General features: G+C 44.8%; 1 protein-coding gene across 1 annotated transcript in view; it reads right to left on the bottom strand.

The window, feature by feature from the left end:
• CLPTM1L (CLPTM1 like) overlaps positions 1-16,031 on the bottom strand; it is a 938,124-nt gene that overhangs the window by 612,035 nt on the left and 310,058 nt on the right. Inside the window, exon 7 of the mRNA XM_069620583.1 lies at positions 10,383-10,477. Within this exon, the coding sequence (XP_069476684.1) occupies positions 10,383-10,477 (95 nt within the window). The remainder of the gene's footprint in view (positions 1-10,382; positions 10,478-16,031) is intronic.

Below are 16,031 nucleotides of genomic sequence, written 5' to 3' on the forward strand. Positions count from 1 at the left end.
CAGGCAGATTTAGAAAGAGGCTGTTACAATAGTCCAACCTAGAGAGAACCAGAGCTTGGGAGACCATGAGAGGAAAGGCAGAGTACCTCTGAGGAGGTGCAGTAGGAAGTCTAACTTTTTAGAGAGATCAGAGATGTGGGCGGAGAAGGAACGTGTGGAGTCAAAGATGACCCTGAGGGTCTTAGCCTCGCAGGTGGGGGTAGGAGGGCCAAGGGAGGCAAATGACTAGGTGCTTGTCCAAATGAGCTCCCCATCCCGCCAGGGAGGCATCAGTCACAATCGTGAGATGGTAATTGGGTTCCACGATGTTGCAGGGGTATGTCCACCATTTTAATATGCTTGACAGAGTCTGAGTGATGGTAACTTTGTCTGACCAGGAACCCAGAATTTGGGACCATCTGGTAGCCAGAAACCTTTGCAGTGGCCACATGTGCAGCCTGCAGTGGGGGATTAGAGGGATGCAGGAGGACATTGTCCCCAGGACAGCCATGTATCTGTGGACCGTGACTAGCTTTTTTGGCGTGAAAGAGTTTGCTAGGGTTGTCAATTTTTTCCATCCTGTACGATGAGGGTTTGACAAGTCCTTGGTCCATGAGAAAATGAGCGCCCAGGAACATCACATTTTTTGAGGTAACTGTGCAAGATTTTGTGCAATTTATTGCAAATCCCAATTGTTGGAGAAGAGTTTATTTGTCTGAGAGAACACAAGGCCTGTTGATATTTTGAACCTCGAACTAACCAGTCGTCCAAGAACGGGTAGACGTGGTGGCCCCGTTTTCGGAGGAAGGCTGCTACTGATGACAGGCATTTCGTGAACATCCTGGGTGCTGATTTCAAGCCGAGTGAAAGTACCCAAAACTGGTTATGGCTTTCGCCGACCACAAATCTGAGGTACTTTCAGTGCCTTGAGTGTATTGGCATGTGGAAGTATGCATCCTTGAGATAGAACGCTGTCAGATATTCGTGGGGCTGAATGGCCTTTATGACCTCCTGGAGTGTTACCATCTTGAACCTCTGCTATTTTATACAGCCTTCGCAAGTCCAGGGTAGGGCACCACTTCCCCGTCTGGTTTTTTGACGAAGTACCTGGAGTATACTCCTTTTCCTCTTGCTGAAAGAGGAACCCTTTCGATGGCTGGTTTTCTTAGTATTTGACGTACCTCCTGTAAAACCTGAAGGTGCGGGTGAGATACCTTTAAGGGAGGCATTAGGATTTGTGTACGCTTGAACTCCAACAAGTGGCCGTACTGGATTGCATTTAGCACCCACTTGTCCTTTGTTATTGTGGTAGAACGCCACATTTCCCCCCCACCCGCCTGCCTCTGAGGCAGTCATTGTTGTGCCTTATTTTGCCTACCTCTTCGAGAAGTAGTTGATCTGCGCTTTCGCTGCCCTTGATGGTATTCTCTGTTGCGCTGGGAGGATTGGTAATTTCTCTTGTAGCCCTCAGAGTAGTATCCGCATCTACTGTAGTTCTTGCTGTCTCCAAGGATGAGAATCTTGATTTACCCGAGGCTCCTCGAAAGGACCGCCTGCCCTGCAGGGCTTTAAGAGACCTAGCAGTGTCCTAATCTGCCCTCATGGTTTTAAGGGCCTCATCGATCTGGTCCCCAAACAGATTTTCCCCTTCACATGGCATATCGATGACCTTGTGCTGTACTTCCTGTGAAAATTGGTGCAACGTAACCATGCTTGCAGACTGAGGACTACCCCATTGCCAATCTGTTTGAACCCCGTTTCAGCGAGGTCTACAGTAATATTAATGCTGCATTCAAGGCTTCCTCCCATTTACGCACTAGCGTCATGGCTTCCTTCCTTTGCTGTTCCTGCAAAAGTGTTCCACTACAGGAGCCAGCTGGAGCCACATCTCTCGATCGTATCAAGCAACTATTGCAAGGGCATTTGCTGCTTTGTCCGTTGTTGCCCTAATGGCGAGAACCTTTTTTCCTTAGCATCCTTTTTCCTGTTTTCATTGTCCGGGGGAGTGGTGCACTTATGCGGAGTACGAGCCTTGCGGTTTGCTGCCACTGATACCTATGACTCTGGAGAGGATTGTGAGGTGAGGCATTTTGGTGTTGTGTCTGGCACCTTAAACTTCTTATCCAGTCTACCTTTAACTGCCTGTCCTGTAAATGGATGCTTCAGAGTAGAGGCCCTCCTGCTAAATGTGACCCAGGATGTTTATGGAGAACACCGCCTTCCTGCGTTTACCCATGAGGTCGAAGCGGAAACTATCCTCATTTTCCTCTTCCGGAATCAAACCAAACTCCTGCCATGCTTTAGACATCAGAGTGAAAAGCCCCAATGTCATCTGGAGGTGAAGGTTGAACAGGGCTACCCTGCGCGTCTTGGTCAGGATCATCTGTGTGCCACGCATCGGCTCTGCATGGAGACGAGGAGGTGGTGGAGATTGTATATGGCGGACCAGTGTCCTGGTCTTTGTCAACCAATACTCCCTCCTCAGGCTCTCTTCTACGTGGACTATATTCTCGTGGATAAGAAATAGTGACAGGCCACGCACTCTGTTGCCAGTCAAGTTTTCCTGCATTGACTTCTCCTCCAATCAATCTTCAGGGAGGCTGTGTTTCTTTTCTTTTTCAGGCGTGTCTTCATTTCCTTTTCAGGTGTAGCAAGTTAATTGACTTTAGTCTCTCTAAGGATTCTGGTACTTGTATTTTTCACATTTAATTTCTCTTGCAGGTGACTGGAAACAACTCCCTCCATAGCACAAATTGGACTATATTCTCATGGAGGTCTAGGAGGAAGTTTGTCTTGGACTCTAAAGGGAGTGCTTGGGTCCCTTTGATGCTGCGGCGTAACTTTGCCTTCTCCATATGCCTGAATTATCTGAGCCTGCAGGAGCGGAAGCCTGGCATCAAGCTGCCCCAAAAGGGGTTTTAGTGTTGTTAGCACTTGCAGGATTGTGCGTTTATAAGGGGGTATTGCTAATTCATAGCGCCCATTCCCGCAGGGGGTGATGGTAGAGTAGGTGTCAAACTCTAGAGGAGTGTATTCCTTTGTAGATGGACCTTGGATAGGAGGATGGGAAGTTCCTTCTTCAGGATCAGAGTCAGTGACACCTGGACATTCTTCTGGCGGAGGTTCAAATCGGATGCGATTTCATGCTACAAAATTTCTTCTGGCATGATAGCTGGTTAATGTATAGGAAACATGGTGCCTGGTCATGCTCTACCGCGTCCCCCGTTGAGGTTTTAAAAATACCTTTGGAAGACAACTTACTGCCCTGCAGAAGTAATCCCGAAGTCTCTGTCGTGATGGTGGTCGACAGCTGCTTAGGTTTTTCTCCAGACGATTGATGTTTTTTGGTCGTTGGTGAGGTGGTGGTCGTCGAGGGATGGGGCGTTGACAATGACGAAGTTGTCGGTGTCAATGCTGTTGCTGCCGATGAAGCCGTCAAGAGTGGATTTCGACGACGATTTGATCATCGACAGATGTCTCGTTGACAATTCATGCTCTGAGGAGGATCTGCGAGATTCCGATGACTAGTAGTGTTTCTATTTAATCGACGATGAAGAGGAGGTCCTCGTAGCAGATTTGGATCGGTGTTTGTCCGTCTAGGGAGGAGATCTCCTGGACAGGTCTGACGTGGGTTGTTGACAGGCGTGAGCCTTTATCCCTCAGTTTTTCCGATGATGTCTTCATCGACGGGGCCTTAGCTGAGAGCTTAGGCCCACTATGGGACCCCTCACTACTAGCTGGTGGTTTTTTAACAGGGAACGAATGTTTGGCCTTATGGTGACCCGTGTCGCCTGTTTTTTCGCCACCAGCTCTTTAGATCTCTATCTCTGCCGTGATGGTGACCTCTTGTCAGAGGGAGTGGTAGCTCTCCCACTCCATGAAGACCCCACTTCTAACACCAGGTACACTCCCTCATTGAGCCAACAGATTAGGCAACGGTTTTTGTCATTAAGGGTTTTTTATGAGAAACCCTGGCAGATGTCACATCCGTCCATGGAATGGTTGGGGTAGAGACAGTAAAGACATTCCGTATGTCTATCGCGTTCATACACATTTTTAAGGCCGCAAGTGTCAGAAGGCCTAAACAAGGACTTGTTTGGTCCCGAGATCTCCATGGTTATATATAGTACCGTGTACGTAGACTGCGGGTGCTCTTGATAGAGGAAGTTGAAGAAATATACATTTTCTGAATACAGTAATTTTCTCTCAGAAGAGACGAACACGAGGCCTCACAACAGCTCTGAAGACGGTTGAAATCTGAGGGGAAGCTGCTGGAGCAGAGCTATACACTTGACGTCTAATTGGTGGGGACCAAAAGCACCCACAACGACATCGATGGGACACTCGAGGTGTTTTTTCCATAGGAAAATTACTAAGTCAAAGTAACCGAGGATTCCCAGCCTGATGACAGAGAATATTCACAGCATGTGAATCCATGAAAGATCCAATGCTGGAGAATGCAATAATCTGATTTAAAGTCACGGCATGAGTAGATGTTACGGTAAATCTTAAAACGCTGTAAAAGCCAATGCGACCTGATCGAAGGAACACCTAGTTCGCAACAAAGCGCCTCCACTGGAACCGATCTGGGGCTCCCAATATAGTACGGAGAAGAAATTGTTCTAGCCACTTCATTCTACTTTCCGATAGGACTGCCGTTCCATAAAGCAACCCAGGTATAATACTCCTGCAACACACCGCTTTTCTTACGGATACATTTCCAAAATGCAAGCCATTTCTTCAGTGACTTTGCCACAAAGCACTCGCCATAGTAAAGAACAGTGGGGTTAGGTGGTAATGGAGACATATATATATATATATATATATATATATATATATATATATATATAACTACTCACAATCTCAACAGGTACCTTACCAATTGTCCAGCAGAAAGGTAAATTCTTGGATTGATTACCAATGATTGCAATCTTTTATTTTAGATGCATTGAATTTAAGATGGTTTTTTTCAGTGTATAAAAGCAAAGCATCGAGTGAACGCTGAAGTCCTATCAGTGTATAGTCAAGCAGGATGGTATCATCGGAGTATCCAAGCCAAGAGGTTAGAATGTCAGCAACGTATAAATTATAAAGCAGTGGGGCAAGGACACATCCCTCCTTAAATCCCAGATTAGTTAATATGGGTAAGGTAGTCTTGACTGCCTGGTTGGTTTGAAGCGTTACAGTAGTGTCAGTATGTAACGCGATCAGAAAATGTCAAATAGATCCATCAATCCCCAATTCCTCAGTTTCTGCCACAGTACTGGACGGGACACAGTATCAAATGCTTTTGAAAATTCAACAAAATAAAAAAGGTATGGTTTACGTGTAGCAATACTGCAAAGAGCAGCAGTTATATATTCTAGCATAGAAATGTTATTTACAGTGCTATGTCCCTTACAGAACCTAGTCTGAAATGGGGGTAAACTTTTTCCCCATAGCCCACTGTACAAGTTTCTTTAACAAAATAGTTGAAAAGATTTTTTGACTGACGTCCAACATTGCAAGCAGACGATAGTTATGACTGCAGCCTTTTTTAGACATCGGTTTCAATATCAATTTACACCAACTTTCCGCTATGTGGCCATTGGACAACACTTTGTAAAAAAGATTTTCCAAAACGGCAGCCCAAAAAAACTCTCTCACTACAATATTAGCAAGCGTGTCAGGACCAGGAGCACGGGGGTTGTTAGGAGAGCTGGTCACAACAACAATGTCATGTTCAAAACCCGCAAGTACATTAGCCAATGGTTTATATCCATTCACCTCTACTAAAACACTCTGGATCATAAAAAGAATTTGAAACGGCCTCAGCCCAAGCAGTAGCAGCAATATAATTAAGCTTGCCTATGGTCAGTTTGGTTGAAAAATTCATAATAGTAGTCCAGAACCTTCCGTTATCATTTTGCCAAAGCAAGCAGAATATACATTTCCAATTTGCATTAGCAATAAATTATTTATAAGACCGTATCCAATTTTTATACTGAGTTGATGCTGAAGCACTTAATTTCTTTTTCTCAATGATGGTAAAAAAATCTCTTAATATAGTCTCTCTTTCTGCGATAATCCCTCTTAGCCTATTGGATAGCAATATCAAAAACGACAAGGTTCATATTGTGACTAACCGAAAACAAATTTCTCAGGCGCAAAGTTTCACTAATGAACCTCATCATACAAGAAAGGTCCCATTCATGTGCTAAAAGCCACCGCAATAGGAACAAATGGTGTCTATCAACAAATTCATTAATAATTTCCATATGTTTTGCACTCCAAATAATCTGATTGCCTTGTGGGTTGGTAGAGACCATCTGATTCAAGCAGTTAACTCTACGGGTAGTTCACATTTTTCAGGACCAAGTACGTATGGCATGCTCGCCAACTGAAGTAAAAATTACAGACAAAAGGCTACATTGCTTCCCGAAATTCCCATCTACGAGGACATAATCGACGCAGGAAGATGTTTTCCCATTTGTCCAAGTAGTATAAGGGATCTCATAATTGCAGCCCAGGTTATTCAAGCATCGCAGGTCATACATGCGCATTAATTTAACCCAATCCATGTCATCCTTGGGCAAAGGAGGCTCCCAGCACTGGTCATTTACATATGTATCAATGCTCAAGGATATGCACGCCAACAGGCAAGAAGTATAAAATCCGCCAACTATGACAAACTTGCCACTAGGGCAGGATTCCATCCAACTAAAATATTTTGTCCATAGTGGTGCAAACATTTCTAGTAAAGCAACCTCCCAGAGGATCGTAAATGTTGATGATCAAGATATCAGTAGGAGGATATGTTAGGTCTTTAAAAATTGCAGCGAGAACATTAGAAGAAGGCTCAGTAATAGTGAAAGGTTTAAAAGAATACTTAGATTGGGCACCCATAGCAAGCCCACCCGCAAGATGACCCTTAACACCTTTGTTAGCATGAGAAAATAAAATATATCCATCTATGTAAAAGTCTGTAATACACCAGGTTTCTTGTAAGAAGAAAGCCCCACTGGAGTGTATGTGTGATATACCAGAAGAATGTTCTAAAAAAGCTAAACAATGTGCAGGGATGTCAACAACCAAAGAAACAGTCTTCAAACTAACGTTCTGAGCTTCTTCCAGCTCCTGGTTTGCGCTTAGCTCACTTCCCCAAGTTCGAGACAGTTCCAACAAAATGGCTTCTGGGTTCCCTTCCCCAAGTTCAGCAAAGTTCCACAGAATGGTCTCGTGATGCTCTTCCCCAAGTGCAACACAGTTCCACAGGTTTCAAATTCACAGTCACATTCACTTGCTTAGTTTGCCTTCTCATTTTGTCACTGGCCAATCTTAGGCCGACCAGCCTCCGCCTCTAAAATTCACTTGGTATGCTCCAAGAAAGGGTTTCTCGGTCTAGGCGCAGTTGTCGGAACCACAAAACCCCCCCCCCATCACAGGTCACACAAATGATAACGCTTGGCATTTTCCCACAGTTCACTCTTTATCATAGGGCTTTTTTGACAACACGGGTTTCCTTTCTACACCCATGTCATATGTCTAAATATGTTTCTGGTTTACTTTAGCGGCTTCTTGCCTTTACAAGCATGCGATTCTCACACACCTTCCTTTGTGGTATTTCTCCAGGTTACCACCTTGCTGCCACATTATCCAGTCTTTTGCTTTTTACCCGTTTCACTTTGTTCACAAAGGCTGTCTCTGTAAATACACTTTGTTTGCAAATGCACATTACTTTTTGTTTCATTCGAGTGATATTATCGTATCTTTTCCTTTGTTCAGCATTCACATCTCATGTTCTTGACAACTTGTGCAGTATTCACTATTTCGTATTGGGCTTCCAGACCCCTTTACCAGATCATTAAAAACTCTTTTCATGCTTGACAACTTGTTCGATATTCAATAATTCACATCGGCTCCCCAGCCCTCTTTTCCATAGACTTTTACTCGACTGGCATCAGCCGTTGCACACACCATGCCCCTGGAGCGCCCAGGCCTGAGTGATGCTTCCCTGTCACTCATCGATGTGCGGCAACTCCTCCGGTTCTCGCTGGCTCCGTTCTCTCTACCACGGAGCACAGGCGAGCAGCGCTTGCTTCTTCCAGACCTTACGGCAGCTTTCGCCGGCTTTGCTGTGTTCCCCAATCCCAACCCTCTCGTTGCCTGCTCTGGCCTCAGCGGCTTTCTGGCTTCTATGTGGTCGCGTCCTTTTCACCAGCCCATACTCTTGCCTATTCCAACTCCGCTTGCTGCGCTCTACTGCCCTGCTGGTTCTCTGCTGCTTTATCCCTCTTTTATACCTGCAACCATTAAACAGGTTGCAAGTCTGAGTTCCTTATTTTCATTGCCCGACTATAGTTATTGTGATATGTCTGACCCTCACAACAGTCCTCAGGCCTCCTCCTCGTCTCAGTACCAGAGTGGCGAAAGAACATAATGTGCACTACTCCTAGTCGCCTCTTCCTCGTCCCTGTACTAGCATAGTACGAATGGGGGAAAATTAGGGGAGATGGCTTCCAAAAGCCTATAAAGGCAGGGGAAGTTTGGTTCTCACCAGAAAAGGAGGGGTATCATGTCTCGCCTGCAGATATCCTCTCCCCAATCCCCAAGGACCCTCCACCCAGGTGATCCTCCTTTGCATCTCGCCCCCAGAGTCAGGATCCAAAAGAGATGGCCTTTCCCTGGCCACCTGAGAAGAGGATCCAAGGGGAGTAGGTCGGAGGATACCCTCAGGTTTCTCACAGTTATCATGTATGGCATTTACTGACCTGAGAATATAAGAATGCCAAAGGACAAGCGAAAATCTCATGGCACAGCAATTTTAGGGTGCTCGCCACTTTCACAGTAAATCCCAAAGTGCATGAGAAAAATATCACAAAAACTGTATAAAAAAATGTTTGAGCTTATCCTCTGCATATCTGACCAAAAAACCATCAGGTAAAAAGTTGACACAAAGTATCCTAACTGCACTTCACTGTAAGGCATAGTGTGCAATTTGTAAAAATACAAGAATTCCAAGAAAGAAAGTCTCTCACTACTGGCAGTCTTCGAGACTAGTCAGTTTCTACATAAGGAGGAGCAAAGCAGGCAAGGGAAGTAACATAGAAGCTTTACTGACTTCCAAAATCAGGGCAGGGTTACAAAAATAAGCCAAAAGACTGTGGGTCCCATAGGAATCTATGGAGGGAAAGCTGCAAAAAAGAAAATCTTTCCTAACAATTGCTAGCAAACGTATGACCTCAGCTCGGCACAAAATCAGTGGTTGCATCTATCCTGAATTACATGTGTAGGCCCACTGATAAAGTTTGAGTTCTGATCCTTCACAACTGGTCCGATACCTACTACATCACGGACTACACAATCATCTTTTCCCGGCTCCACAAAACAGACTTTCTTTTTTTTAATGGCACAGTTTAATTGTAAACCTTTCATTAATGGTGACGTTAAAAGTATTTTATAATATTGAGTTAGAAATACAGTTCTGGACAAATCAGATCTGTGTGTTAATGCTAAAGGACTCTGCGTTGGAATTAGTCAGAGTTCCTTCAGGTTTCCACAGTCTTCTTTTGTCTAGATCCAAGATGATATGGAGGAACTGGGTGATGGTGTAGATGAACTTGTCCGTTCAGTATCATTGCCCATCTTGCATCAACTTCCAATTGGTGCGACAAAACGTCAAAGAAGGTGCCAAAGCGTGCTCTCTGAAGAGCGAGTTCTGGACATTCCATCACAAGGAGATGTAGAGTTTCTGGAGTTTCGTTGTCCTTGCAAAACCGGCAGTGCTGTTCCTCGAATGTTATCAATCTAGCAATGGCCAAGTTTGACCTTGTTGGTATGGTGTTAAGTCGAATTTTCATATAGATTGTTCTAATCTTGTTATCTGGGAAAATTGTCAAGTATTTGGGCAGTTAATTCACGGCTTGTATGTCTGTGGGACAGTGTAGATTCAGTTGGTAGGTTTCCTTCTGGTTGATGGTCTTTAGCCAGTCGTTTATAAAACAGATTTTTAAGGCTTAACTCAGTTCTAGGATATCTTCCTTGCTTCCAAACAAATGTAGTGAGATTGCGCCTATACCCCAAGCTAAACCAAATGTAGCGAGATTGCGCCTATACCCCAAGCTAAACCAAATGTTATCTGCCTGAGGGCAGCATTTCCTCCCCCTTCTGCCCCGCCCCCTCCCATTCTATATCTTGTACTCATGTTCTTTGACTTCGCTGAACTGCTGTTCAGAACTTCATTTTACTTGTATGCCGACAATAGCCAGATCCTGGAAGGGTTAGAAAAAAAATCCCCACCTCATCCACAGCATTTTTCCCCAAAACATCAATGTTGTCCACTCCAAATAGGTTAATCAGGGTGTGCAAGTATTGTCTTCCATTTGTCATTATGTGCAAGAACATAACATAAATACATGACTTACATGGAAAGCTGCCACAAAGAATGTTAATGCCAGAAAGTACAGGTTTGTGTCAACAAAAATCCCTTTAACTTCATCTGCATCCTTTTCTGAAAAACCTAAAAGAAGAAGTGACTCAATATGAGTAAACATAAAAGCTTTTCTGCTCGTCAGATAAAAACACACAATATGCAGCATGCACAATGACCGTATTGAACATATTTACTGTCCGAGCAAAAAAAAAAAAGTAACTTTATATCTCAAACTATAATGCACCTCTGAGAAAGAATCAAAAATCGATAGCAAAATTAAAAGTAAATAACAGATCACACACTTGTGTGGGGCTTGCAAGTTAAACGTATTGCCCAACTCCCCTCCTGCAGCTCTTGTTGGAAGCCTGCAGGTTAATGGAGGTTAATGAACAAGTGGGCATTCTGTATGGCTTAGAGTACATGCAGGCTTCAAGAGAATTGCAGGATTGAGGCAAACCAGCTGCTGATGCGAGTTATATTTTTGGGAATAGTGGGATAGAAAGAGTCTGTTGATGAACTATGCCTCTCTATCTTCTTACAATCAAACAGATAACACATATAAATGGCAAAAACAGCAAATATTACATTGATAGGGAGTCCTGTTCTTTTAGTCCATTCACTCCGACCTTCACAAACGGACTGAAAATGTTGTGCTCTGGGGGTAGTATCTCTAAAAATATTGGCATCTCTTCAAGACTTTTAGAAAGGGCCTCAGAGTCCCATGTCCATCCCTTGCAGGCCTGCCATTATATAATGAGTGCCACCAACCACCACACATTGTTACATAGGTATTCCCACTTTTACAGTAAGGTTGAAGTGTGGCATATGCTATGTTACTGTGATTTATACAGCGCACCACTGCATGACCTCCAGGCTCTTTGGGCTGATTAGCAAAAGAGGTGGGTGGGTTAGGTTAGTAAGACGATAGGGAGAATGCTAGACAGCTCTGCTCTTATGTTGGTGCATGTAGTTCAGCAGTACCTGGTTACTGTGTGCAGGTCCATCTCCAAGTGGTTTATGCAGAGGGAAATTGTGTGCAGATGGGAGCTTAATACGCATGTGGTGCTAGGATGCACTGGGATGTGTGGTGGTATGTAAATTGTGTGAGAAACCTGAGGGTCATCCCACTCCCCGTGGATCCGCTTCACAGGTGACCACGGAAAGGCCATCGCTTTTGATTCCTGATCCTGGGGGTGGAGAAGAGAGGGAGGATCACCTAGCTGGAGGGTCCTTGTGAATTGGGAGTGGGGTGCCCACAGGCGAGACATGGTATCCCCTTTCCCCATTGATGACTACCTACCGCTCCCCCGGCCTTTCTAGGCTACTCTAAAACAACTCCCCTCATTTACCCACATTTGAAGAGGAAAGGCGACTAAGAGTAATGAACACTCAAACTTCATTTCACCACTTTGGTACTGGGACAAGAAAGATGCCGGCAGAGGGCTGTCCCTTTAGCTATGGTTAGGCAAATCTTATTATGAATCCACACTTGCAACCTGTGAAGTGGTTGCAGGTGTATAAAGGGAGACCCGATTAACCGCAGAGGGAGCAACAGGGAGACTAGTGTGGGAGAGACCAGCAGGGGACTCGTGACGTGAGGAGGCAGCTGTGGTGGGGCCTACAAGGAAGCCAAGACACCCGCCGATGCTCAGAGGACCTGTGAAGCCCAAGGCAAGTTAAGCGGTTAGGCTACAACAGGTGTGGGGGCCTCACTGTTGGGAAGCGTGTTGCTGATCCTGAGGGCAAACAGGAAAGAAGAAGGGACACCGTCCATGTATGTGCCGGAGTAGCAGAGCCACCGGCATGTGCAGGCGAACACCTTGAGTGCGAGAGGGGCTCGCAGAGGTCGGCCCACCGACCAAAGCAGAACAAAGGCCGCTGAAGCCGCTGGAGAAGACGCAGAGAACCAGTGAGTGTCAGGGATGTCACTCGAAGCTGGGGCACCTCGAGAAGGCTGCGCAATGGTTACAATCGGACGTATAATACTCATTGGATGCCAAACGGAAGGAAAACTTGAAATAACGCTGAATTGTAAATATTGAATACCGAACTGGATGAAAACTGGAAATAAAACCAAGTTATGCATATTGAATATGGGCAATGCTAATAATGGATGAAAGACAAAAGGGAAAGTGCCCAATTGAAAGAAATCTACATAAAAGAGCACAAATGTGAAAGAGTGTAACAGAAAGGTGGGGCATGAACCAGACCACCACAACATAGTGAACTTTATGAATGGGTACATTGCTAAAAGGTCAAAAGGCTGACAAAGAGAAGCCAGAAGAGAGTGAACCTATATTTAAAGCCAAGAGGCTGACAAAGAGAAGCTAGTGAAGGTGAATTTGGACACAGAAGAACCTGTGTAGGTTGAAGAGTCTAGGGTCCCTCGTTGCGCAAGTTGTGAGGGGTGGGCCATGTGGTCTGACAACTATGCCTAGACCAAGGAGCCCTGAAGTGTGAACGTTCACTTTGAGCGACTTACTTCCTTACTTTGCCACAGAAACGTAACAGAAGATGATCCTCACTGATGTATCTGCTGCACCATTGAGGCAGCTGTCATGGCTTCACTAGGGACTGCCACACACTGCATACTCTGCTCGCCTCGCTCTGCGCTGTGTGAGCAATTTAAAGAGGTGTGTTCCTCTACACTTGTCCCGCCAGGCAACGCCTCCTGTTTGAAAAGCGTTCCGCTGCTGTAGCCTCAATTCACAGTGTGTACAGACTCCACGCTCCACTTCTTTTAAATATTCATCCTGTTTTTAGACCATTTTAATTTCTCAATTATATATGGTGAAACTGCTACTGATACATTATGAATAACCATAAATAAAATCAGACCAAGAAGCTTTGATTATTGAAAATGCAAGTGGGACATACTCAACATTTTAAACGTTCCGTTTTTTAGGCATTTCCTCAATTTATTATTAACCTGGATTCAACCCTATCATTTCAAAAGTAATGTTACAAAATAACAGCCTCAAATCTGATAATTCTACGTTTTATTTCTCATACATATTCCATAGGGTTCTTGATATGATATGATATGGCATTTATAATGCGCTTATACACAAGTGTTTCAAGGCGCGACAAGGGAGGGGGAACGGAGGGAAGACGGACACCGATCCGGTGTCATTCAGATCGCGCAAGTGCATGGGAAGGGGGAAGGGGGAAGGAGGAAAGTGCGGAGGGGGCAGGAGAAGGGGACAGTGCAGTGATCTCATCCCTCCGTGATATTGTAGTGTCGCCATAATGATCCTGCTCTACATTTAGAATCTGCAAAATAAGATGCTTTCCCGGTTTGTGTTTACCTGTTATATGCAGATATTCAAATTGGTAGAGGCCAACTCACCTCTCCCCACATAGGACAAATGCACCATATTTGTAATGTGCACCAAACCCAGGGGTATCAGGGCGCAAGGGACAAGAAGATACATGATTACTTTCAGCTTAAGGTTACGCAGTTACACAATAGTAGAACAACATTTACAAAACAATCAATGCGGTCAATGGACTGTGCAACTATATATATATATATACACACACAAAAGGAATAATCAATCCAAAAAATTACATAATTTACAAGGTTGAGGTTTAGCATACAAAGAGGCGATTGAGACAGAGGCACTAGAGTGCGTCAGTGGTCTTTCTCTCAGCCATTTGATGGTGTTGTACCTGAAGTTCGGTGTGTTCCACCCTCGAGAAAGGGGGGAGGAAGTTCCATAGCTTGGCTGCTTTGACTGGGAAATTGCTCCCTCCAGCTTTGGTCAATTTGAACCTAGGTACAACTAGGCAATTGGTGTTTGCAGACATGGTGGGACGGCTGAAAGTTATGTTGATTCTCTGAATAAGGTAGCGTGGTGCAGCGTTGTTAAGGCACTTAAGTGTTAACAATGCTGTTTTGAGCAAAATGTTGTCACTGATGGACGGCCATTTATTCTGTCTCCTTACCTCTGAAATGTGCTATTTTCTAGATAAGCCCTGTGCCGCTCTGAGGGCATTATTTTGGAGAATTTGAATCTTGTTGATAATGTACTTGCTGGCACCCAGATATAGGGAGTTACAGTAGTCCAGTTTCGACAGAATTAGAGCCTGAGCTAGAATGTTACAACTGTTCTAATATAGGAGTGGTTTGCCAGCTCTGATCCGCTTACAAGTATAAGCAGACGCAGAGGCCATGGAGTTAACCTGTTTGACAAAGGTGTGGGTGGAGTCCAAGTAAAAACCTACAGTTTTTACCTCCTTCGTCACTTTAATAATGTTGCCATCAATGTTAAAAGAGGTGTATTTGTGGGCGAGTTTATTGAAGTTAACCGTAGATCCGAGAATGATGAGCTCAGTTTTGTCATCATTCAGGCATAGACCATGGCCATCCATCCATGCCTGGATGATGATAGATTTTATTTACCAAGGCCAAACCCTAATTCTGTTTCATGTACAGAGTGCAATGCTGTGATTTACATGTTGGTGGTCTTCAAATGTGTTCCCAAATTTATTTTCCTGAAAACAATTTTGCATGAACTGCAAGTCAGCTCCTAATGTGACATTATCAATTTTAATTCCTGCTAGGTAAGTTACTGTCTCTCATTACAGTAACCCTTAATGCTATACGAAATATCACTTATGCTTATATACTACTTTTAACCTTCGCTTACCTGTGCTTGTTCTGTAAGCTGAGGCACGTTTACCAGTCAGTTACCAAACACCGTCTGCCACATGTAGGCTAGCATTTGCAACTAATTTGAGTTCCCCCGCTTCCACTCCTCCCCCGTTCAATATACCTTACCCCAATTTAGCATCTACAAGTTTGTGAGGGGGGAAGGTTTGGCAAATGCAGCAAAATAAATTCTGTGTAATTTCCATTCGATAAAAGTGGGTAATACCGGAAGGAGGTAGGGCGGGTCAGATCACGACCTGGCCCTCACCAATGAGCCATATTTGGTCACTGCCGGTGAGAGACGCCATTCCTGAAGTGGGCCAATACCAAGCCTGGTTCGAGGCGGGGTTGGCTAGGGTGGGCCAATTGTTCCATGGCAACAGGTTTATAGGCATTCAGGACATGGGAGAGGCACTGGGCATTGGCACTCTTTCCCCATTGCTTTATCTCCGACTCAAGGGGGTTCTCACGAGTGCCAAGCTGAAACCTTTGATTCAAAGAGACCTCACCCTAGTGGAAATGGCTTTAGATGCCCACATTGACACCAGGGGTCTCATCTCGGCACTCTACCGGGCACTGTTGGTAGCAAGAGAGGCGGCAACTAGAAGCCTCAAGTCGAAATGGGGCAGGGATCTGGGCCTAGACATGGGGTATGGACTCTGGGCTCCAATAGCCTGCTAATATAAAATGCACGCCATAAAACTCATAGGTGGCAGTACAACCCTGTCTCGCTCACAAGGATGTTCCCGGCAGTTGATCCTCACTGCTGGCATGGGTGCGGGGAGAGAGCCAATTATTGCCATATCTGCTGGTCATGTCGTAAAGTACAAGTGTATTGGACGGAAGTCTTGGGGTGATTACGAGACGCGGGGGGGGGGGCGGATCAATCATATAGTTTGAATCCGACCCTAGTGCTTTTTGGTTTGGAGAGAAATGAAGAACATTGGATGAAACTCCCTTTCCTAGCACATTTCTTACTATTAGCAA

This window comes from Ambystoma mexicanum, chromosome 5q, assembly GCF_040938575.1.
Source record: "Ambystoma mexicanum isolate Mex_15411 chromosome 5q, UKY_AmexF1_1, whole genome shotgun sequence".
NCBI lineage: Eukaryota > Metazoa > Chordata > Amphibia > Caudata > Ambystomatidae > Ambystoma > Ambystoma mexicanum.